This window comes from Protopterus annectens, chromosome 1.part2, assembly GCF_019279795.1.
Source record: "Protopterus annectens isolate FY-2018-M chromosome 1.part2, PAN1.0, whole genome shotgun sequence".
In the NCBI taxonomy this organism is placed as follows: domain Eukaryota; kingdom Metazoa; phylum Chordata; order Ceratodontiformes; family Protopteridae; genus Protopterus; species Protopterus annectens.
The window spans coordinates 742,447,960-742,474,787 of NC_056727.1; the positions used below are offsets into that span (position 1 = coordinate 742,447,960).

At 39.5% G+C, this 26,828-nt stretch overlaps 1 protein-coding gene across 1 annotated transcript in view; it reads right to left on the minus strand.

The window, feature by feature from the left end:
- ALK (ALK receptor tyrosine kinase) overlaps nucleotides 1-26,828 on the minus strand; it is a 1,522,063-nt gene that overhangs the window by 86,647 nt on the left and 1,408,588 nt on the right. Inside the window, exon 21 of the mRNA XM_044058894.1 lies at nucleotides 18,106-18,240. Within this exon, the coding sequence (XP_043914829.1) occupies nucleotides 18,106-18,240 (135 nt within the window). The remainder of the gene's footprint in view (nucleotides 1-18,105; nucleotides 18,241-26,828) is intronic.

The following is a 26,828-nucleotide window of genomic DNA, read 5'->3' on the forward strand; positions in this document are numbered from 1 at the left end:
TGTGTCGTCATCCCCTTTGGGAAAAACCTGGTTCCCATTTATTACCACATCAATGGTAGTCCACTGAACACAGAAGATGTTATAAGAGATCTGAGAACACAGGTTGACAGCAGCCTCTCTTTTGACCACCACATTGCCACTGTGGTCAGAATGTCCTTCTATGTGGCACATGTCATTACTAAGGGTTTTGCATCCAGGAAGAAAGAGGTCATTGTCTCCCTCTACTCTTCCCTCATTAGGCCAATCATCCAGTACAATGCCCCATTTGGCATGTACCTCACTAGACACCTGCAACAACTGGAGAGGCCGCAAAAGTGCCTCACAAAGAGGATCCTAGGCCTTAAACACTTGTCCTATATGGACAGACCCAAACAACTCCAACTATTCTCTGTCACATATCGCCTACTTAGAGGTGATCTCTGCTTGACTTACAAAGCCATGTCTGACCCAGCTCTGTTAGAAATGCTACATCTAAAGAAATCACAATCCCTCCACACCACAGGCTCCAGAGACCTCAACCTCATTACCACAATCAACAGAACAAGCTGGAAGGACAGGTTCATAACCCAGAGACTGCCCATGCTATGGGATAGACTTCCCATACATGTCAAACAGAGCACCTCACTAACCCTCTTCAAGAGAAATCTTGATGAGTGGATGGGAAATAGAAACTTCACCCTGGGGATCACTCCAGTGGCTCTACTCGACAGAGGCACTGGGAACTAAGGTCAGGTGGCATGATGCCAGGTTATCCTATGGGCTAGGCTTGTAAAGGCTCAAGAGCCATTAGCCTAGTACACATCTAGGAACCTATGAAACTCCTATGAACCTATAAGAATCAGGTCTCTGAAATGATATAAATGCTAATGTCCTTGAGTTAAGGGAGGCCTCTTTATACTTGTAGCATAATTTCTTTTCTTTCCTCTTTGGTCTGTTTGGAGGCTGAGTATCAACTGGCACAAAATGTGAAGGTGAGTTTTAACCACTGCATCAAATATGACACTGGACTGGTACTGATGAGGGGTGAATTCAGCCACTGCCAACTGAGATTGAAGTTATAGCAAGAAAGTGCGCATAATTTTGTTTCAATAGCTAGTTTACAAAGTACATCTTGGCTTCAAGTGCATAACAAGAACATGAACTACTGTCCTAGGTATGAGCTTCCAACCTCCATACCCATACTGGACTGCAAACAGGCCAATTTTAGAGTTGAGTGTATCACTGCTCTCTCTTTGAACCAATGCCTTTCAGTGCCCCTTTATCTATGGTGACTGCCATTTACAAAGAATATTATTTTCACACACAGAATTTCCAGGGAAGGCTTGCAGAACTCACCAGTTGCAACAGCTTTCTTCCTGGCACGGTAGCGTTGCTACCAGTCTGAAGAAATTCTGAGACTTCCAGATACTGGTTGTTATAACCTCACGATAAATATGAAATACACCAATAAATATCTTTTTCATTTGTAGTAGGCCTAAGCATTCTCATTGGAGACATGTCCCACTTACCTTGTTATCCAACAGTGTAAATAAAACTATATGTAGGTTGTCTCACATGCAGGACGACAATAAAAAGGCAATAAAAACAGAGAAGATGTGCACAGAAAAAAAACTAACATCCAGATGTCTGAGATCCCTGGGATGCTTTGTACAGAAATACTCCCAAATAAACAGCTAATACTCACAGAAGGCTACACACAAAAAAAGACAAGCATCAGCATCAGCTACTTTTCTTTTCAGAATACACACAGCTGTATAAAATGTCCTCTCCCCAGCCCCCATTGTCCATGATATCATTGTCCTGTTGCGGGGAGAATAACTTCTTTTACTTGTCATTGTGACCACCATGATTTGTTAAAACATTTAAGAATCTGCTTTTCTTGAATCCAAAATTCCACGTTTACATTAATGATAAGTACTTTTAATGATTACATCTCACTGGTTTTTCATCATTGTTACTTGCATTAACAAGAGGTGCCAACACACATTTCACAGAAATCCCCTGTACCTTGACATTCAGAAAAAGTTAGCTTCACATTTCTAGCCTGAGAACAATAAAGCAGAGATGGACATGGCCGACAAAAAGAGAGAGAGACAGATACTGAAGTGATGGGATGCATTCTCTTTTATTTAGCTTGTTGTTATCCCGGCTTCACTATTGCTTTTCTTTTAGCCTGGCATGACCACTGATTTCATGTTTTTAACCCCCTTACAACCTCAAATAAGTCAGGTAGAGACATCTTGAAGTAATGAAGCTTGAGACAAGGGTGCAGATTTTTGGTACATTATCTGATACCTTTCTAGATAACTTGTCTTCATTACTATTGGCAATACCGCATCAATGTTGGATGATCATGTTATACAACTGCAAGGCTAAACACCATCTAATAAGCTTCTCAGTCTGTCTGTTTATTTTATGTAAAAACTTTAAAGATCATGTCTAAAGTGTAAAAAGAAAAGTTCATTTTAAAGCCTTTAAAAAATTACAAAGTTTTAAATATATCATCCAAGACTAAAAATATGGAACCGTATTTGGGGTATTCATTTGAATGACCAGCCAGGAGGTGTTGATGTCACTCTGGGTGCATAATTATACTGGATTAGTGCAGGCAAGTAATTGTGTATTAATTAATTTAATTTAACAGTTTGACAGTTACTTACTTGTTAAATTAACAGTTTGCAAAAAAATAATCATTAGTTTTTTGCCAAACAGTTAATTTAACATTTTGGCAGTTAATTATCTGTAAAATTAACAATCTGGCAAAAAATAAAGTTGTTTTTCCAAACTGTTAATTTAACAGTTTGGCAATTACTTAAGTACTACAGAGCTACTCATCTGTACTAATCCAGCTTAATTAGAGCTTGCACTTAGAGTGATGTCAACACCCCCCGCCCATCTATTAATATTAATAGCATAAATGCAGCTCAGTATTTTTAGGTTCCACATTTATAAAATATAGTTAAAACTTTGTAATTTTTTTAAAGGCTGCAAAATAATATTTTCTTTTCATAGGTTCATAGGTGTGTACTAGGCTAATAGCCCTGGAGCCTTTACAAGCCTATTCCATAGAAGTGCCCTGGCATTGTGCCACCCAGCGTTAGTTCCCAGTGCCTCTATCAAGCAGAGCCACTGGAGTGATCCCCGATGTGAACATTTTATTTTCTATCCACTCATCAAGATTTCTCTTGAAGCGGGCCAGTGAGGTGCTCTGCTTGACATGTATGGGAAGTCTATTCCATAACATGGGCAATCTCTGGTTTATGAACTTGTCCCTCCAGCATGTTCTGTTGATTGTGGTAATGAGGTTGAGGACTCTGGAGCGTGTGGTGTGGATGGGTTGGGATTTCTATAGATGTAGCATTTCTAACAGAGCTGGGACAGACATGGCTTTGTAGGTCAAGCAGAGATTGCCTCTTAGTAGATGGTATGAGACAGAGAGTAGCTGGAGTTTTTTGAGTCTGTCCATGTAGGACATGTGTTTAAGGCCTAGGATCATCTCAGTGAGGTACTTTTGTGGCCTTTCCAGCTGTTGCATGTGTCTAGTGAGGTACATGCCAAACGGGGCATTATACTTGATGATATGGCCTAATGAGGGAATAGTAGAGAGAGAAGATGACCTCTTTCTTCCTGGATGCAAAACCCTTGGTAATGAGATGTGCCACATAGAAGGACTTTCTGACCACAGTGGCAATGTGATGGTCGAAGGAGAGGTTACTGTCAACCTATGTCCCCAGATCTCTTATAATGCCTTCAGTGTTCAGTGGGCCCCCATCAATGTGGTAATTACTGGGAACTGAGTTTTTCCCAATGGGGATGATGAAGCATTTTTTGGCATTAAGCTTAATGCCATGGTTTTGACACCAGACATTGGTCTCAATGAGGTCTTTCTATAGGAAGTCTCTATCACTTGGGGAGTTAATCTCTTCCAGCTTGCAGTCGTCTGTGAACCTGGTCAGCCAGAGTTCCTCTGTGTTGGCCTGGACTTCTGAGAAGTAGATGCCAAACAGGAGAGGACCCAGGACCGATCCCTGTGGGACTCCACCCGTGACTGGTCCATGATCTGACTTGGAGTCCGCTACTTTCAAACTGTGGGTTCTATCTGTGAGCCAATTTGCAACCCACCTAGTGATATAGGGGTTGATGCCCAGTTTGGTGAGTTTATCAATAATTTCTGAGTGGGGAATGGTATCAAAGGGCTTGGCCAGATCGAGGTAGGTGGTATGAACTGCCTTGCCCTCATCCACAGCTCTGGTGACTGACTCAAAGAAGTCAACCAGGTTGAGCAGGCATGATCTACCTTTCAGAAAACCAAATTGCATGGGATCTAGAACTTGGAGATTCTGTATAGCCTTGTTAATTAGGTCTATGATGATGCGCTCCATAGCCTTACATATCAGACTCGTCAGGCTAATGGGGTGATAATTCCCAGGATCTGTAGTTGCTTCCCCTTTATGGAGAGGGATGAGTGCAGCAATGTGCCATTCTGTAGGGTCAAAGCCTGAGGTAAGGCTGTGATTGAACAGGGCACACAGATGTGGTGCCAGTTCACTTTGTAGTTCATGTAGAATACATCCAGGGATATTGTTGGGTCCCAAGGAAGCTGTATTCTTGGCCTTGGACAATGCAGCTTTAACCTGTGCTGCAGTAATGCTGGGTGCCTGGCATTCCTCTGGTATTGTGATTGGTCCTTTGGGGGGGAGAGAGGGGTGACACTGAATCTTTCGGCCAGTATGTTGGCAATATCTGCTGGCTCAGTATAGGAGGTACCATTGTGCAGTAACTCAGAGCAAACCAGGGTATTGCCATGGAGATTCTTGATATAACTATCGAAGGCTTTGTGGTTGTTTTTAGCGTCTGCCGCAATTCTGCCTTCATAGCTGGCTTTAGAGGTTTTGATAAAAGATCTCAACTTTGTGTTGAGGCTAATAAGGGAGTTTTTCCAGTCTTGGGACTTCACCTTTTTCTGCAACAGTTTCTTCCTTCTGCTGTAGAGTTTATTAATGGCAGGGGACCACCAGATTTTACAAAGAAAAATGTTTGCATGCATAAAGATGCAAGTGAACACTTTTTTGTGTAAAAAGGAAACTTCATTGCAAGCCTTTAGACGGAATCTTTGAAGGCTGATGGTCTCTAATCATTGTCAACTTACGGCCATACAGGTAGGGTTGTAATTTATGCAAAGCCCAGACTAAACCCAAACATTCTTTCTTTCTTTCTTTATGGCTGAATTTATTTTCTATATGGCTGAATAAGACTCCTATGGAGGTTGAAGTCTGCAGCTCAAGTACATAATTGAGGGCTGTTTTCCCTCTGAGATAGTATAGACCCCACTCCATAGATAGAGGCATCTACATGTACATAAAATACTGGCTAAACTCAGGAATGGCTAATACAGGAGGTCCACTAAGAGCCTCCTTGAGCTTTTGAAATGCCTGCTCATGTGTTGTTGTCTGGACAACTTTATCCAGTCTTTTTCTGGTGAAGCCTGTAAGGGGAGTAGCTATCATACTATACCGGGAAACAATTTTTATAGTACCCTGCTGCCCCTATTAATGGCTATAATTGTTTCTTTGGAAGGAGGTGTGGGCCATACCTGAATAGCCTCAGCCTTGGCAGGTTCTGGTCTTATCTTTCTACTATCACTCTGTGGCCCAGATAAGACATCTCTGCCTTATCCACCTAACACTTGTTACCACTGATATTCAACCCTGCTATTGCTCCCTAAGATTAGTCCTGAGGTTTAGGATATATTCCACAACAAACTCCTTGTGAGAATTGCACTCACCATCTCACTCATTATGAATTAAATCCAAGGTCCCCTTAATCTGTGAGCAAACAATTGCACAAAGAGTGAAAGAAAAAACTACGCATTTCCATCTCCCAGTATGCTAAGCACTTTTCCCACTCCCTCTTGAACTAAAATGCAAATGCCCTCAACATGGCCTTCACTGTAAAGTTAAAGCTGGATGGTAGGGAGTAGTTTTTAGGTGGTTTATCCTACAGCACTTCCACAACATACCAGCAGATATGACTTACAGTCGGCACCTCTATTTGTTAATATTTCCTTAGGAAAACCTACTCTGCTAAAATATCTAGTATAGCAATAACCGATGATGTTGTGGTATATTGAAGATTTACCCACTGCTGGTGTGATTTAATCATGAGGGCAAAGCCCGAGTGATTAAATAGTCAACCGTGGGTAAATCTTCAATATATCACACCACGGAGTCGGTTATTGGTATTATACAATGACATTATTTAGGAAAAAAATATTTACTTTTCTTAAATAATGTCTTTGTATAATGCCTCCATGGTGCCCTTCTGCATTTTCTCTGGTATCCTTGGGATTTCCTGATGTACTGCACATGCATATGGGACTTGCGTTCCCACACTTACACATACATTAAAAAGGAAGAGCTCCATTGTTTTTTTTTTAATTAAGAAAAAAGAAACCAGGAGACTTTTAACATTCAGAAGAGATGGGACAGAGAAAATAAAAGTATAATCAGGTAAGTTTCTTTAGTTTTGTAGAACCTACCTGATTATCCTTTTATTTTTCTCGGTGCTGTCTCCCTCATTTGTTTGAGGTCTTTGTTTTTTTTTAATTTATTTGGAAACAAAAAAAAAAAAAAAACAGAAAAAAAGTAAACATTTTATGGAATATACTAATGGAAAAAAGTCCGGGCGACCAAACCTTTTTCCATTGGTATATTCTCAGATTTACAGTTGGCACACTGGTTGGGCTGACCAATCACCATGCTTCTTTTTGAATATTACTGCCCAGTCATTGCATAATAAAGCATTTACTACATTTTATGCTTCTATGGAAGGCAGTGCCAATGCTTCTGGATACCTAGTAGCCTAATCCAGTGCTACCAGAATATATTTCTTACCTGTGGTGCTTGGGGTACTCAGTGGTCTCACAATATCTGTTGCTAACCCAGTTCTTTAACAACAGTCAAAAGCATTACTCCAGCCTTGGGTTTGTCTCCAGCCTTACCATACATCTTGCACTGCTGACAGTCCCTGCAATACATCGTTACATCCTTTGAAATCTCAGTCCAATAAGAATTCTGCAAAGGTGTTTTTTAGTACACTTTTATGCCCATACACCTGGTAGAAGGAATGCTATGGGTTTTGGCCAGAACTGTCAGTCAGATGGCCCTGGGTAGTACCATCTGCTGTATTGCTTCTCCCTGTAGCACTCCTTCTGATGTCTATTCCCTGTATAATAATTATTTGTTCCAGTATATGGACTTCTTCTGCCTTTGAGCATATGCAGCATTCTTGGCTACCTCCCTCAAGGAATACAAAGTAGGGTCTGAGAGCTCAACATGCATCAGCTCTTTCTTATTGATCTTCCCAGCTCCTCTTCCAGAGGACGTCTGGTATCATTTGTCAGTGGTGTCTCAAGTTCCAACTCACTACTGTCAATTACCTCTTTCCCTGAAGTACCACCTTCCAAGGGAAGCCCAACATCTTTGGCTCAGAACATGAGGCAATCCTGCTGCCCAACTTCTCCTTTAAAGTAGCCACATCACCAGCCCTGGCTGAAAGTGTGGGCACTGGTTGGATAAGATGTTATAGTGTAAAAATGACAGAATTGCCTTGAACTGCTATAAGAACAGTTTCAAAAAACTAGTACACTGGTCACATTTTCCAAGAGCAAGGCAAATTTAAATAACAAGATAAAGACAAAAAATTATAAATGCAGCATCAATAACAACTACAACAATCAAATTTAAAAAGCACATCAGAGTTCGGCAAACTACCAATAGAAACCAAGCGTCTTAGTTTTAGTTGTAATTATCCAAACTGAGCCCACCCTCCATTGGCAAGACATAGTCAAGGCAGCAGTCTCAGAAACACACACACACACACACACACACACACACACACACACACACACACACACACACACACACACACACACACACACACACACACACACACACACACAAATATTCTCCTTTCAAACATATGCTGAGTGAGAACTTATTATCTCCCCAGCCATATCCAATGTTCCATACAGTACAGTCCCAATACATTGATCAACCATTTCCAACAGGTGGCCATTTGTGCAAGGTGAGAAAAACACATATAAGCTCACCAATTCAAAATGCATAAATTACCAGTCCATCCTTTCACATATAAAATATAACCATATAACTAGCTAAAAACCAGCTTGAAAAGACAAAGCCACACAAATCTTAAAAAAGAACCAAACAAATGCAGCCCACTCTACTGTCTAGCAGCTATGATTATGACAGCAACACCCATTTACATAGTGTTTACCAGTGGACTGCTTGGATTAAGTCATTTCACTAATACAGTCTAGTCTTAGGTCCATGAAGCTTTTCTCAGTGGCATGTAAGCTATTTCATGCTAATCTGTGATAAGTTTATAAAATGTTCAGGGATTAAATTCTTAGAGATACTATTCTCTGTTTATCTCATGAAAAGATCAAGGACATACTATTTATTTATTTCAGTTTGATTACTGGGGAGGTCCACTGGGCTTTGGGGCCCGTTTTCAGTGGAGGCCCGGGGAGAAAAGCTCCAACAGGAAAAACAAGAGTTTAATTACATGAAAATTCAAAGACAGTTTGTATAACATATAGCAGGTAGCAAACAAAGAGAATAAACACTAGCAATTTCTAATTTGTTCAGGAGGAAAACAGGCTTATATCATAAAAATCAAAATTCTACTATTTATTTGCCTATGCAAAGTATATTTAAAAGAGGATAGGAAGGAGAAGAGGTTAGCCTGGAGAGAAGAGAGAAGACAGCTTGAGAGGTATGGGCTGAAGAGTGCAGTTGCAATGCCTATTTAGATAGAGGTAGGAATGAAGTTGGGTTTTGAAGTTATTAAGGTTGGTACATGTTCTTAGTGTGGAGGGCAGGGCATTCCATTTTTTAGCTAGGGTAAAGGATAAGAGAAGTTGACCTGCTGGGCGCTTGGGTTTTTGTATGGTGATCAGATTTTGTGAGAAGATCTAAGGGGGGTATACGGTTGAAGAATATTAGAAAGAGAGTGAAGGGAGGTGCAATGATGAGAGGAGGATTTGGCATTTGTGGCAAATCTAGAGATTTTGTTGTAACATTGTTCCAATTTGGAGGTAAGTGTGGATGATAAATTAGTGAGTAGGGGAGCTCCATACAGTAGGGAGGGAAGGAGGTAGGTAGAGGCAAGGGTTAGTCTGGTGTGAGGAGAGAGGAAGTGGTTGTTTCTATACAGTAAACCTAGTTTTATGTGGGTTTTTTTGATGTTTAGCTGGATATGAGTATCAAATTTTAGTTGGTCATCAATTGTAGTACTGAGAAGTTTGGTGGAGGGAACAATCTCGATAGAGGAGTTGTTAAGGCTGGTAATTTGGAATAAGTTTTTATCAAGAGAGGAGGATTTAGAGGGGGAGAAAAGGAGGATCTTAGTTTTGTTTGCATTTAGAGAGAGAGGATTTTGGAGCATCCAGTTTTCAGTGGTTGAGAAGGCACTTTGTGTTAGGGCTTGGAGCTCTGTTAGGTTAGGGGCACAGCAGTTCAAAGTAGAATCGTCAGAGTATTGCACACTTTTGGTGTTAGCAATGGCTTTGTGGAAGTCATTAGTAAAGATATTGAATAGTAATGGGCCTAGTACAGAACCTTGGGGTACTCCGGTAGGGGTAGGAAGGAAGGTAGAGGTGGCTTGGCCCCATTTCACAGCTTGGGACCTGTGTGAAAGGTAGCTGGATAACTAGGAAAGGGTTTTTTGGCATAGGTTGAGATTAGAGAGGTAATTCAGAAGGTGGGTATGGGAAATAGTATCAAAAGCTTTGGATAAGTCAAGTAGAAAAGAGGATACTATATTACCAGAGTCACGTGCTGAATTAACAGAGTGCAAGAAGGAGAGAAGAGCAGTGTTAGTACTGTGTCTGGGGCGGAAGCCGTGTTGGGTAGGAGAGAGTAGTTGGTGTTTGGTAAGGAATGGCAGGAACTGACGGTAGATAAATTTTTCTAGGATTTTGGAGATAGGGCAGAGGATGGCTATAGGGTGGAAATTGGAGACATTACAAGTTTTACCGCCTTTGTGGAGAGGAAGAATGAAAGCGGTGCGCCAAAGTTTAGGTACATAGGATTCGAGTAATGACCTATTAATTAGGATGCTGATAGGCAGAGCAATAGAGTCAGAAAATATTTTTAGGAAGGAAGATGGAATGCTGTCGAGGGCATTGGAGCATGGCTTTAGTTTATAGAGAAGTTTCTTTATTAGGTCAGTGGATACTGGTTTGAGTTCGAAGGAGGGGAGGGAAGAGAAGGGGATGGAAGATTGAGCAGGGAGGGGAGGAAGGTTATTGTTTGTGAATGTCTTGGTTAACTCAGCGATGGAAGAGGTGAAGAAGGAATTGAATAGGGAGGCTATTTCAAGGTCAGATTTGCTGTACTGAAGAAATTGCTTGAAACCACCACGATAAAGTCCAAATAACATTTAATAGAAAAATAGAACAGGAACAAGCGCTTTCACGCAAATGAGTTGCGCTTCATCAGGTTACATTCTCACAGAGACTCCCATTGTCTTTTATAGAAATACATTAACACAATTATCCAATTAGTCAAATGGTTGCAATCAGTACATTCAAAGCTCATTATCATAGAAATGCATAGTAATAGTACATTCATCTACCTAGTACATCATTTAAAATAAACATCCTAGTGAGATTGTTTGTTATCTCAAACAATAACCATCATTGGAACTTTCAAATTCAATAAATGGCACAAAAATGTTAAAATACAAGGAATTCCCTGATTATTGACAGTGCGTCTCATTAGTGTTATTCAGGAAGTAATGCCCATACTTGGAAAAGGGGATAGTTCAGAATGCAGCCTTGCTTAGCAATCTTAATACCTAATCAGGACGTCTACTTCATAGTGTTCCACTTATTCAATATTATTAGTAGTAAAAAATTCAAGGCTTATCTAACCGACTACAATAAATCAACCTATATCAACTAAGGCATAATAACGCCAAGCCATTGCTGATAAAGTTATCAAAATTAAAAAAATTAAAAATATATAAATGGATATCCAAATGTAGATATCCATTTCAAAACAGCTTTTTTCACCAGCATTTATAAAAATCTTCATGAGTACATGGAAAATGACAGGTTCATCTCAACTTGTTATTTGAAAACTTTTCGCAAAAAACTTTTCGCAAAAAAGCAGCAATCTTGCGATCAAAGTAACCATCATCTATATCATGTAGGTCCTTGTCCAAAGACAAGGAAACATTATGCCATTTCCACCAGTAATCATAGCAGAAATCATGACGTAGAACACAGAAGCTACACCAAAGTAGATACTGTGTTATAAAGATGGTAAAAGCATCATAAGTAGCCAGATATTATTGGTATACATTTCAACCATAGTATGTGCTTTTTATGATGTCCAATAAATTCATAAATTTCAAAAAATTCAAAAGATCCATTTAATTTTCAGTTAACACCAAATATCAAACCAAAAGCTAACTGACCAATGCCTTAAGCATATCATGTCATTGATATTAAAGCGCAATATATGTATTCCCCACTAGAGTGCAAAATAAGAGTATATACTAAAATTTCAACTAACCAAAGCTAAAATTAATATAATATCTAGAGAATCTAGACGCAACCATACACAGATATTTAATCATAACAAACATAATGCATAATGGCATCATCTTTCTTTAAAAATTCGATTCGAGTAATGACCTATTAATTAGGATGCTGATAGGCAGAGCAATAGAGTCAGAAACTATTTTTAGGAAGGAGGATGGAATGCTGTCAAGGGCATTGGAGCATGGCTTTAGTTTATAGAGAAGTTTCTTTATTAGGTCAGTGGATACTGGTTTGAGTTCGAAGGAGGGGAGGGAAGAGAAGGGGATGGAAGATTGAGCAGGGAGGGGAGGAAGGTTATTGTTTGTGAATGTCTTGGTTAACTCAGCGATGGAAGAGGTGAAGAAGGAATTGAATAGGGAGGCTATTTCAAGGTCAGATTTGCTGGTATCAGGACAGGGGTTGTTTTTTGTCCCTGGACTAAGGAGGAATTAATAGAGTTCCAGAATTGTTTGGGATTTCTAGTATGGTTTTGTTGTAGTTTGATGTAGTAAGACTTTTTATCTCTAATGACTTGTTTTTTGGCAAGGTTTCTCAACTGCTTATACTTAAGGAAGATTTCAGGTTGTTTGTGTTTAACGTAGGTTTTCCAGGTTTTGTCCCTTTGCAGCATTATTTTTTTTGTGTCTTTGGTAAGCCAAGGGGTGGTATTTGTTTTAACTCTTTTTGTTTTTATGGGAGCTAGGGAGTTAAGGACAGTTATGAAAGTAAAATTGAAATAGTCAACGGCTTCGTCTAATGGTAGTGTTTTTAGGGGGTTCCAGTTAGTTAGCTTAAGAGAGTTGGAAAAAGAAGTAGGGTTGAAGTTAGATAGGTTACGAGTATGAATATAGTGGGGAGGTGGGAGCAGCTCGAATGGAAAAGGCAGGGAGGTGGTCTCCTAATGGGTCAGGAGTGACACCAGATGTTATAACTTTGTTAGGATGAGATACTAGGATCCAGTCAAGTATGGTGCCAGAGGGATTAGTTAGTTTTGTTAGGTCTAGTAATGGAGTTAATAAGCTGAGTGAAGTTGAATAGGTTGATGGTTAATGTGGGATTAGGGTTAATGATTTTTCCCCAGTCAATATTTACATCTCCCAAAATGAAAGTTTCTAGTTTAATATTGGAGGAAGTCCAGGAGAGGATGTCTTCTAGAGTATTAGTATTGTTGCCTGGAGGAATATAGAGGCAAATAATGCAGATACTTTTATGGTTGTTTATTTTTAGTATGCCAATTACAAGTTCAGCATTATTGAAAGAAGGGATAGGGTTAGGGTAGGGAGTGATTGACAAGAGGTTGGAGTAGACTAGAGCAACACCACCACCTCTTCTATTAGGTCAGTCTGTTCGGAGAGAATGGAATCCTGGGGGTAGGAATTCAGAGTCATTAATGTGAGGTTTTAGCCAGGTTTCAGAGATAGCTGCTATGTCAGGAGAGTTGTGATTGAGCCAGGCATGGAAGAGGGTTAATATATTTTTTAAGCTTTGGGCATTGATAGTGAGGAATTTGTGTTTTTTGTTAGAGGATTTGTTGTTGGTGCAAGGGAGATTTGTAGGAGAGAAATTAGGACCTGGATTGGGGTGAATATCACCAGCTAAGTAAAGGTATGTGTGATGGGGGATGTGTTTATTAGTTTTGTATTTAGATAGAGGAGGCCGGAAGAGATTTAGTTTATGTTTAAAGTTATTACTATTTGTTTTTTTTCTGTGTGGTGCACTCACTCTCAATCAGAGGTATAGCTGCACATTTGTACCAATTAACCATTCCATTGATAAGGATACTGCATCGTTAGCTAGTTTTAAATGGAGTGTAGATGACTATACAGGAGAGATTAAATTTATAAGCGGGCAGATAAGCACCAAACTTCTAAATGGCCACTGACATGAGTTATTGCCCACCTTATGAGTATATCTACTTAATGTGTTTAACTGTTTGTACATAATGGCGCAGGCCTTGACACTATACTTTCTGTAGAGCTATGTGAGTTTCCTACTGTCTGACTGTGATAGCTAGATGAGGCTGGAAAGACCATGACTGACAAGTGATATGTCAGTGCATGAAACCCATGATGAAGTAAAAGAATGAATGACTAAATATACGAAACAGCTCAGACTGAAGGGTACAATATATATATATATGTGTGTGTGTGTGTGTGTGTGTGTGTGTGTGTGTGTGTGTGTGTGTGTGTGTGTGTGTGTGTGTGAGTGTTCATAGGTAGGTACTAGGCTATCGGCCCTGGGGCCTATATTTATATTATATATATATATATATATATATATATATATATATATATATATATATATATATATATATATATATGTACACTAGCCAAAAAAGTTCCCTGGCTTTCACCATCCAAGAAAGTTACTTTCCTGTGCCCCTCGCCAGCAGAGCCACAGAAGTGATCCCCAGGGTGAATTTCCCACTTCCCATCCAATTGTTGAGATTTTTCTTAAAGAGGGCTAATGAGGAGTTTTGCTTGACATGAATGGGTAGTTTGTTCCAGAGCATGGGATGTCTCTGGGACAGAAATCTATCCCTCCAGCATGTTCTGTTTATTGTGGTGGCAAGGTTTAGGTCCCTGGAGCATGTGGCTCGGAGGGACTGGGGTTTCTTTAAGTGTAGCATGTCCAACAGATCTGGGTTTGACATGGCTTTGTATGTTAGGCAGAGGTCACCTCTGAGTAGGCGATAAGTGACAGAGTAGAGCTGGAGTTTTTTGAGATGGTCTGTGTATGGCATCTGTTTGATGCCAGTAATCCTCTTAGTGAGGTATTTCTGTGGCCTTTCTAGTTGTTGTAGATGACTTGCAAGGTACATGCCAAATGGGGTGTTGTACTCTATAATGGGTCTGATGAGGGATGAGTAGAAAGGAACAATGACCTCTTTTTTTTCTGGAGGTGAACCCCTTTGTGATGAGATGTGCCATGTAGAAGGATTTCCTGACTACTGTGGTGATGTGATTATCAAAGGAGAGACTACTGTCCATCTGTGTCCCAAGGTCTCTTATCACACTTTCGGTGTTTAGTAGGCTACCGCCTATGTGGTAGTTCATGGGTACAGTGTTTTTCCCAAAGGGGATGACAATGCACTTCTTGGCATTGAGCTTGAGGCCATGACTTTGACACCAAGCATCAGTCTCTGTGAGGCTCCTTTGTAGAATGTCCACATCATTAGGCGATTCTATTATGGCACCTAGTTTGCAGTCATCTGCGACCTTCATTAGCCAAAGACCTGCTTTATTAGCCTGGACTTCTGTGAAGTAAATGCCAAACAGGAGAGGACCCAGGATGGAGCCCTGTGGTACTCCAATTGTCAGTGGTCTGAAGTTGGATTTTGAGTTGGCTACTTTCACTGTGTGGGTTATGTCAGTGAGCCAGTTGGCCACCCATCTTCTGACATAGGGATTTATGCCCAGTCTAGTGAGTTTATCTATAATTCCGGAGTGGGGGATGGTGTCAAAAGCCTTGGCGAGATCAAGATAGGCTGTGCACCACCTTACCCTTGTCCATGGCTCCGGTGACTACTTCAAAGAAGAAATCAGGTTTAGGAAGCATGACCTACCTTTTACAAACTCAAACGGAGTGGGACCCAGAATTTGGAGGTTACTTATGTCCTTGTTTATAAGCTCCAAGAGGATACTTTCCATGGCCTTGCAGACCAGGCTTGTCAGGCTAATGGGGCGGTAGTTCCCGGGGTCCATGGTGGCACCCCCTTTGTGGAGTGGGATAACCATTACTGTGCGCCATTTAGTAGGCACAAAGCCTGAAGTGAGGCTATGATTGAACATGGTACTTAGGTGGGGTGCCAGTTCATTCTGTAGTTCATGCAGAATGCAGCCTAGGATGTTGTCTGGTCCCATGGATGCTGTGTTCTTGGCTTTGGAGAATGCAATCTTTACTTGTGCAGCCGTGATTACAGGGGCTTTGCATTCTTCTGGTATAATGATCGGCCCTTTGGGGGGTGAGGGGGGGTGAAGTTTGCAATGAACCTATCTGCCAGAATGTTGACAATATCAGTTGGTTCTGTATATCTAGTGCCATTGTGCTGTAGCTCAGAGCAGATCTGAGTGTCGCCACTGAGATTCTTGACATAGCTGTAGAATGCTTTGTGGTTGTCTTTAGTCTCAGTGGTGATTTTATTTTCGTAACTAGGTTTGGAGGATTCTATGAGGGATCTCTGCTTCTTACCGAGGTTGACCAGGGAGTTCCTGCAATCTGGGGGTTTTACTCTTTTTTGCAACAGCTTCTTTCTTCTGTTGTAGAGTTTGTTTATGGCAGGGGACCACCAGATTGGCTTCCTTATTTTGGAGGATAGTGTCTTGGTTCTGTTGGGAATGGCACGATCCATGCACTCGTGTATGTGCTTATACAACATTTGTATAGGATTCAACAGTCGTACCTCTATTTGCTGCATGTATGGGTGTCGTGAAGCTTGCCACTTCTGTCTTAAGAAGCATGAAGTTAGCTTTGGAGAAGTTTTTTATGGTGGTTTCCTTAATGGGGGATGGGGGCGGGATATAGATGTCTAGGGTGATTAGCTTGTGGTCAGAGCTGACCAGCGAGGATGTGACCTCTGGTGTGGAACATTGGTTGCCCATATTGCTAATGACCAGGTCCAGGATATTGCTGCCCCTGGTGGGGGCATGGACAAGCTGATCCAGGGCATTGGAATTTATGAATTCCAGAAAGCATTGAGCAAATGAGTTAGTACATGAGTAGTTTTCCCATTTAATGGTGGGGTAGTTGAAATCGCCTATTATTAGGGTATTGGGCTGTACCTTAATATTACCCAGTATATCAAGAAATGTGGAGTGGGCATCCTGGGGCATGGTGGGGGATCTGTAACAAGCTACAACCTGGATTGCAGTCTTGCCCAGTGTTAGTTGCACTTGGATAATTTTGTATGCATTATGTTGAGCAACTAGCCTGGAAGTGTGGATATCCTTAATGAATATGGACATGCCTCCTCCTTTAGTGTTTCGGTCCAGGTTAGGTGGCCAAACGTTGTGGTATGAGTTATAACCTGATAATTCAGGGGTGCTCTCTGGAGCCTTGAACCAGGTCTCCATAACTGCACAGATGTCAATAGTCTCCATTTTAAGGAGTGCCTCGAGTGAGTGCATTTTGAGGTTTAGACGTCTAGCATTGAGTAGCATTACCCTCAGATTTTGCTTGCTTATACCTGCTATGGTGGTGAGTTTATCATTTGAACCTTGCCTAAAAAAGGCACTACAGGAGTGGTAAGAGCCTTAGCCAGTATCTGGAATCCCAGGGGCGACAGGTGCAGGCCATCTCTGGTAAAGCATCGTGGACTGTTGATCATGTCGTCCCAGGCAGACAGATACTGTATCCCCTTAGAATGACACCAGAAGCTTAGCCAATTTTTGAAGTCAATCATTTTGTCCTTGTATTGTGGTATCATTCTGGGCAATGGCAGGATGCTTCTCAGGGCTAGGGTCATACCTGCCTGGGCTACATGATCCGAGATCTCCTCCATGTCTCTTTTCATGTAGTCCAGGGAGGTACATCTCAGGTCATTCACACCAACATGGACAATGACAGAGTCATATTTGTACTTGTTGTGGTGTGACCTGAGTGCTTAAGGTATGTGGAGGATCCTGGCACCCGACAGGCAGCTGAATGTAACTTTATCCTTGTTTAGCCTGGAGAGTGGGCATCAGTGTGCCTGACTATAGAGTCACCTATGACTAGTGTGTTGGGTATGTTGTTTTGCCTTATGGGCTGAGGTTGAGTGGCACACTGATTTTGTGGGCTATGTGTCATTTGGGTAGTGTTGGGGGTGGTGGTTGCTTGCGTTTCAGCTTTGGAGGTCTCTGTTGTTTGGGCAGATTTTTATTGAAAGCTTCTGTGAATGTAGGTGTGTATTTTGTGTTACTATGTGTGGTTTTAGGTGGTGTAGGTTTTGCTGGACTATGTGTTGAGTGTGGTGTGGTGCAGGTGTTTACCTTCTCCTCTTGACTGTCTAGTACAGTCTTGGCTGGAGAGAGCTTGGCTTCCAGTTTGGCTATATAAGTGCATCTTTCACAAGTTGTAGTGTTAGGCGGTAGGAGAATAGGGTTGTCAGTGTAGATGAGGCAATTGCTACATTGCCCCATAATGCCCAGATTCATCAGGTGGGCAGGGGAAAATACCGGGAGCTGACCCTTAGACACACCTGGATAGTTTCTTATTAATTTAAGTACTAAAAACTGTTTTCCTCCTAACAAGTGAGGGATGTTGAGTGCTGTAGTAATGGGTAGATTACTTTGTGCTTGCAATATATATATATATATATATATATATATATATATATATATAAGGAATTAACCCAAAACAGCATTATTTCTTTTACAGGTACTAACAACAGTGAGTTTTTTCATGTGTTAGACATACAAAACATTCACAAAGTCTGTAAAGATCATGTTTTAGTAATAACAATTACTAAGCAAGGAAATTAGATAACACCTCTGCTGAATGTTTGTAATACATACACAGGTCCTGGACACCCCTTGGGTGGATCCATTCGTCCTCCACTTGTCACGAATTCCAGCACTTCTTGGTTGCTTTTGCTAGGATATGGCATGTACCCAAGTGAGAATATTTCCCAGAGCAGCACACCAAAGGACCTAGGCATGAATAAAAGGAAATTTGTTAAATATGCAAGCAGTTAATTTGTTAGCCTGCTCACTGTATGCTGCAAAATGGCATTATTCATTTAAGAACTGTAATGTACCAAGAGCTGAATTCACCCATCCTTAAGATTTAAGGCCTGAGCACTTGTTTTGCTGTTGGTATCTGTACAAACATAATAAAGACATTGCAAAATGAACAAACTGCAGGGGTGTCATGAGTCCAAATTAATCATCAGGAAAAACACACGAGAGTGAAGTGACCTGAGAGACAAAGGGGCACGTGTTAATAATGGGGGTGATAAGTGAATGTGTTAGTAAGACTTATAAGTGGAGTAGCAATTTACATACCTGCAAATAATGATTTAACTAACAATGGATTAAAAACAGTGCAAGGAATTAAAGACCATAGGGAAGTGGAATATGGACTTCTACACAGACATCAGTAATAAGAAAATCACAGTCATATATAGGAAGTGATAAAAAAAACTCTGTGATTTCCAGTACAATCACTAGGCATAAGGAATGAAGTACAAACACAAGCAAATGTGTAATTCGCCACAAGGTGTCATGATGAGCCTATTTCATTTTAAAGACATGGCTAGAACACGCAGTCTTTTTAAATCAGATTTTCCATGTCATTCAGCCACAGTTTTTGATGTCTAAAATAGCTATATATGCATCATAACATTCCAAGTATATATATGTTTAAATATTTTTAATTCCTAGATATGCATAAACCATACAGGAAATTCAAGCACAGTATATGTCATAATGTCAGTTATGCATATAAAGTGCCAAACACCTGAGAAGTATTTTGTGTGTGCTTGTTAAGTCAAGTAAAGGGTTAATCAACTGCTGCTTTGGCCGAGTTTCATTTACTTATAGTATTATTGGTTAATGCAGCAGTGCAGCCTTTTTTTGTGTAAATGTGGACTTACATAAATAGTTATTTTACTTCATTTTATTAAATATTCATGTTGTAATATGCACTTAGGCAGTTGCAGTAGATCTCTTTACATGTCTTGAACCATCTGGTACCAGAAATAAAATGTACATTTTTAATTCTTTGTAATTTGTAAAACTTTGAAGAAACCTTTTTCTAATCTAAAATGCTAATAATTGTTACATAGTTACAACTTATGGCACACAGCTTGCACTATTTAGTTTGACAGAACAGAAGTAAAACCTTGTTTACATGTTACATTTCATTTTAGACTTTATTTATTATTTATTTTATTTTATTTTTACATGTGTTGACTGGGATAGTCAGACTGGATACATGTCCATTTTCAGCAGAGGCCCGGGTAGAAAATCACCACATAAAAGCACTCAACGTAACAGCAAAGCCTTATTACTCATATGATACATAAATTGACAGGGCAAGCAGTACATAAAGAACATTCATATGTAAAAAAGCATACATACATTTTCATCGGAGGCCCGGGGAGAAAAGCAGTCAAAGTAACAGCAAAGACTCATTGCTCATATGATACATAACATTGACAGGGCAATCAGTACATGAAGAACATTTATATTGTCAAAAAAAAAAAGCATACATACATAGCTGTGTACACTTGTTTGTGTTTTTCGGCTTTTCCCGGTTAGGGGTCTCCACAGCGGAACTCTGGTCCGCTAATGATTGGCAGTAGAGTTTTACGTGCTGGCTTGCCAGGCCTAACGCACAACCTTGAATGAAGGAACGCCCATTCACGCATGTCGCCACACAAAAGAAGCTCTAACTGAGAATCGAATGGGCAACTTCTAACTGTGAGGCGACAACGCTACCGCAGCACCACCACCACCAGCTGTGTACACTATAGATAACAAATAAAGGTTCCTGAGATGGTTCTAGTCAGGGGTAGGGCAAGGACATAACCACTGTGATTTAAAATGTTCTTTGAGGTTTTTTTTGAATAGAGGCAGAGAGGTTTCTTGGGTAATGACTGCAGGAAGAAGGTTCCATACTTTGCCAACAGAGTTGGTAAACAGAGCATCCCCTGCTGAGTTGTTAGCTTTGAGGGTGAGTACCAGTAGTCTGTTAGATGAGTGTAATGGCCTAAGGGGACTATGGGGGCAGATAATATTTTTAAGAGCAGATGTGTTATCAGGTTGGCAAAGGATTTTGTGGGCTACTATACTTGTAGTTCCTATAAAGCAGAGGAAATATTATATTGACTTTATGGTATTTGGGCTATATCAGATGACAGTTTAAAAAGTTTGCATTCCAGCTCCAGAATGAGCTGATGTAGGCTTGTTTGAGAAGACAAGTTGCGTGAAGGAAATGAAAGGAGGACAAGTTCAAAACTTTCTTTGTGTATGCTCAGAAAAATTAAAATAATAGTGAAATGTTAAATTACTGACAGCACTATAGTTCATCAAGGAAGATACCTAATTCTGGAAAGTAAAAGTTTTGCTTAAGCTCATTTTTATTAAGTTTGGTGTTAGGGATTTAATAAATAGCACAAGCAGAGATGTATGTTTTTCTTATCTTTTACTGTACACTGCTGTCCAATATAGTGTAGCTAGTAAATGCAACCTATGTGCTTAACATAGTAATAGATCTGGGTGATGTGTCTCTTCTCTTTGGCCATCAGGACTTGGCCACAAGGTTAAGTTAGCTCAGCACTAAAAACTTTACCCAGAACTCCAACTTTTCCCTCCATCGCACGGTGCTGTGTTGCCCTTTGTAAATATCCAGATCTGCCAATTGCTGCTCAAAAGTGATTGAAACAAGACCATAGCAATACCATAAATATTTATTGATACATAAGAGCAAATGTATCCATCCCCAGGCCTCAGATTACACAGGTAGGAGAAAGACAGACACGTTTGTTGAATGTGATGGGCACAGCTGTTCTAATCTATCATTATAGTAAAGACAAAACTTTCATACCTCAGGTCCCCTTTTTTCAACCATCAAAAGGAAGCAACTAGCTTGATCTCAAGGGTGGAATCAGAAAAAGACCCTATAGATGATTGAGATATAGGGAAATATTGCCAGCCCAGCTATCTAGAATTTTGTAAATAATTCTATGTCATTTATGAATACTGATATGATTTATACAGAACTGTATATTATGTACTGAGCAAAGATGTATCCACAATGTACCCTGCTGGAACATAGAAGATTAACCTGCAAAACTTAAGAATAGTTGAGGGTTAAATTACTTTTATAGCTGGGCCATAAACAAAAGATGTTATCTCTCAGTTTCAGTTTAGTAGCAGACACAATGTCTAGAGCTAGAAGTTTTTGTATTGTCTTGAAAGAGAAATAATTACTAAGTTTCAAATGTAAAAGCATTTTATTGTTTTACAACTTCCAAGAACTGCAAAGATCCGAGAGATATGTATTTCATGCACAGAAATGTTAAATTCTGTTAGTATCTGTTTAGCCTGGGAACATAAGTCAGGTGACAAAGAGTGATGTCACCCAAGCTGGCCCAGAAGTAATGTTTGATATTAATTTAAGAACTCTCTCAGAGAGACTGTACATTTTTGTCTTGGACCTAGCAAGAACACCCACTCATCTGCACGTGCCTTGATGTAAGTAAATTTTAGGGCATAGTATCTCTTTTAGATATAAATAGGAATATAGTAAAAAACTTTCTAATAGGGTTTATCTTGCTCAAGTAAAATCATGATAAGTCTATCTAGATCTAGACAGATATTCAGCTCTGTTTGTGCATTCTGGAGAGAGCACAGGCATATTCACAGATCGGCTTAAGTAGACATGATAGCTACCTTAGGCATAAAGGTAAGATTGACTCCTAAGGACAGTCTGTCTTCATAAGGAGGCTCTATACATAAAGCCTGAAACACTGAAATCCTTCTGGCTACATCACTGCCAACAAAAAAGATAATTTTCCTTGTCAAAAATGCAAGGTCTGCCTTGTGAGCTGGTGCAAATGAGGCAAGTTACATTTTTCTAGTTTGACATGTACATCCCAAGGATGGTAACATTGCTGAAAGGAGGTCTAAACTGAAAGGCCCCCCTTAAGAAATATCAGAAGAAAAACAGTAAAAAACTCTCTCGTAGCTGCCAAAGGCGGTTTTGGAGTGAATTCTGTTGCACTGGAAGTGAAAACCAATACACACCACCACGGAGTAAAAATACAATCATAAAACTTTAATAAATCAATGAAGCGGTAAAACTTAAAACAAAGAAGCCCTTTATAAAACAATAAGTGCTTTCGGTTAAAAACCTTCTTCAGATCAGATCTACTAGATAAAGGAAGATTCTCCAATCAGTGTTCTTTGTTCAGACCAACGCCTTTGGTTCCATCCAATCGTTCATGTCCAAAATTCTCCAGAATTCTATGCTCAAACCAATGCCTTAGATTCCATCCAATTGTTCTTGTCCAATCCCACAACCTTCCTACTGACACACCTCTTGACTTGCAAATGGATGTCGATCTATTTCCTTAAGTTCCACATGTAAGGATGCAGCACTTTCAAACCTGGCAAGAAACATCCTTTTGGAGACATTCACCGTTTCTAAACACCCTTAATCATCCTTGGTGCTGTCACTAGTTTAAAGCCATCAATTTCAGCTTCCATAGCTTATTTTCCAATTACTATGGAAATAAGAAAATCCCGCTGATTCATATTGAACAATGGACAATCAGTTTTTCAGGATTACTCCATTCAGAAGTACTTTCTGCAATACCATAGAAAGCCTTAATTTCAGACAACATTAATGGATTTAATTTATAACTCAATAAAGTAATAATAATGATCACAGTCTCAGTGTTCGGACCGATATCTTTTCAAACCAGATCTTCCAAAAGGTTCTACAATGGACACATCTCCACAAACGAATAAAGATTTGTTTCCCTTTACAGCCTTTATGCAGTCACTAGTTTACAGCCATCAAATCCAGCTTCCATATTTTAATTATTGAGTATTCTTAGGAATGAAGAAATCCCGTTTGTTCATAAACAACGGATAATCATCCTTCTAGAGCTACTCTATCTGAATTCATTGGCTTAAATGACAAATAAGCCTTGATTTCAAAGAATACATACATAACTTTGAGTTAAAATCAGAGGGATGAGTAATGCTGACAAATAATATTAACAAACCAACACTCTAAATTCATTCCTGTATCCAAGGTAATTTGCACTGCAACCTAATGCCTTATTCTGTTAGAATTTATTGAGGTCACAACTCATTGAAACAATGAGTTTTCAAATGTGTTTTTTCTCCACTTTCCCCGGGTTATGTGACCTGGAGTTTTACACTTAGGATAAAATTACTTTTCAAGGAGAAAAACAGCTTTTAAAAACTCCTTGTTTTAATAAGCTGTGACTGCAGTGAGTTTGGATGTGATAACTCATTAGGAAGCCGATTTTCTCTTCCCAGTATGCTTCCCCAAGGAACATGTAACCATGGTATCATTCTCCTCTTGCACCCATTCCTCCTCTACTTCCACAGTTTTTGAATATTCACTACTTTTTTTTTTCTGGATTCTGTCCTAAAGATTCCTCACTCACATAGTATAGCATCGAAGGCACACCCTACAAATTATCCATCATTAACTGAGCACAGGTGAACATCTGCATCCCTTCAGGGGGACAAAACACCCTTAAAACCACTGGAAATAAAAACTTACACCAGATTTTATGTGAGAGAAACTTCTTTACTATGGTTATTAACTGAGTATTTGCTACAAAGCTATCTCTGTAAAATTGTAATCCATCAATACTGGTCTACGCTCCACTATAATCCACTTCACTGGTTACTGTAAATGTTGTGACAGTGGGAGAGATATCCATTCTCAGGTGTAGCTTCCTTCAGAGAAATAGTCCCCATGGATACATCACTCCTGTATTTTTTTTACCATATGAACTCTCTCTGGCAAGAATACAGTGCATGAGCTGTGTCTCATCCTTAAAAGCTTTCTTCTCTTGTCCCCACTGCTTGTGTAAGCATGGAATTATTATATAGAAGAATGAGGTGTTGAGAGACAAAGTTTCCACAAAAGAGGTGCAGGGAATATTTTTCTGATTTTCTCTGAATGCTTGAAAGATTTGCATTTGAGAAGTTTCACTCAGGTGGTATCTGTGTGAGAAGTTGAATTTCAACTTCTCATAGTGGCTATATGGATCAGTACCTATTAATTTCATGTTAAGTCATATTCTGTACCAAAATCATTCTTAGACAACCGGAAACTATTTGCCAATGATGATGTTAACCACTATGGTTTCACTGTTGCTAGTGCTCTCTTAAAAAATAGTCCATTGCACCAATCTTGGTTTTCACAAATACAAGACAACCAAAATAATTTTCTCTTTCCTGCTGAGATCTGTGCTGAAGAGAGATAAAGCCATCACTGTCACCCAGATGACATAAACTTGTAACAGTTTGATTGCTGGAAGAACCAGGCAGGTAGGATAAGACATGGGGGGAGCACAGCACAGATTGCACATCCTGAGGTAAGAGAGTAGCAGTTTCCCAGTGGTCAGTTGCTCTTACTTGCATGAGAAGGACTGTTACCATCATGGATTTGGCTTGGTACTGCCAAGCTAGCGATGGTACAAGCAGGAACATATGCATCCAGGCTGGGTGTAGGAGGCCCCTGCAGTGACATAGGTGTTCATGTCAGCTATCAGGAGGTGGAACTAAGCCAAAAAGAAATGCATTCATAGCCACTACTCAACATGATGCTGACTGGGGGGATGAGATATGTAGTTACACATTCAAGACCCTTGTATGGGTGCATTAAAGCCTCAATCTAGGGCACGACCAGACTATCCTGGACATGGGAAGGAGGTCCTCCTTCCTTGCAACATACCAGCAGGGGGGGGGGAGTAGTGGTAGAGGCATTGGCCAACAATGAGACTGGCTGGATGACAGGCCCTCATTATAATTGGTCTCACTGGGGAAGGATTAATAGTGAGCAGGCAGAAGAGGAAAAAGAACCTGGGGAAAAATGTCTTCTCCTTCCAGTACTCCACTCTGTCTTAAATTGTATCTCCTCACTTTGTCTTCCAAATTAGCCAACTTTTATTCAAAACAGATAACTTAGTTGCTTAATTCTGCAACATGGCATCATGCTGTTAATTCACACTGTCACTGGAATCATTACCAGAGGATTCAAGTTATTTCACAGAATGACTAAGGAGCCCAAACACCACTTTTATCTGCTGATGTCCTGTTTCTATGGTCTAATCTATCTTTGACTTCCAGAGTCTCATGACTTATCAACAGTTACCCTCATTACTAAGTGAAGGAATAGCATTACCAACTACTTCTGAACTTCTTTCTGGGTCTCACCAACATGTCTTCCTTGCTTTTACCCAGATCTGAGGAATCCTCACTTGAACTACCACTGTGGCCAAAATCAATGAGAAACCTGTGCTAAATACTAAAAAAATATTGTTAAACAATAAAAGTTTATGAAGCAGCTGAATGGAGTAACCAACTCACAAAGCACATCAAGACTGCCCACTTCTTTCTTTTAGAAACACTTTAAAAATAATTGTGGTGATATTGTATGATTCAGTCCTCAAAAGTGTTTTGGTCACAGTTCTTTTGAATATGTTTATGTGGGAGCTAAGTTTTACCATTATTGTTGGTAAATTACATAAATAAAAATATTCCTTTGACAATTTTGATGATCAGTTTAAAAATTTCTTGCTTGACCTAAATTTATAAACACAACTTTATAATCGTGAAGTATTTTTAGCATATTTAAAATTAATCCAGAAATGTGAATATTTTATTTTGATTTCTTGTGAATTTCCAGATGATTGCAAGACTTTTTTCTACTTACTTAATACTTATTTATTATAAAATCAGAGCTAATTTAGTTGTTTCTGCATAAAATTACATTTTGAGTAGAAGACACATATTTTGTAGCAGTTCATTAGATAGAACCATGAGCAAGCAATAAAGAAAACAGCAAAAATGTTAAACAGAATTTTGGGATCAGGCTAAAAATCTTCAAATAAATCATTTGCAATGACAGTCATTTTTAAATTTGATACTAAATGTTCAACCCTGATATAGATATATTTTTGTAGCAGCTTATAAATGCCTGATTTTATTTCTCAGATATTGGGATTGACTCCTAAAATGATTTTTATTGCCACTTGACCCTGAAAAAAAATCATAATAAATAGGCATTTCAAAAATATTTCTCCATCCTTGGTTTTGATTTTTCTTATATTAACCCATACTAAAATATAATCATATCAAGTTATCTTATTTCATTTGGGTTTGGGTTTCTACTACAGCAGACATGGTCAGCAGCTCTTTTCTTTTATATACTGACTCTTGTATATTTTACGTGCTGTTCAGTCACTATATTAGGAAGATGGAGTTTCATTGCTGAAAATATCCTGAAATAATTGGCAGTCGTAAAACATCTCCTGGTTGCTAGTTAGCCTGGTTTACCTACCCCCAATGCCATCATATGCTATCCAATGTAATTTTATGTGCTTTTGAAATCTTGCAGGAACAGAGATAATTATTTTTGGTTTCTTTGAAATACTGCAGAAAAATCTTCACATAATATGATGCAAACCAGTAATGGCTTTACTTACAGGACTACTAATCTGAGAACTGATGCCCCTCTGATA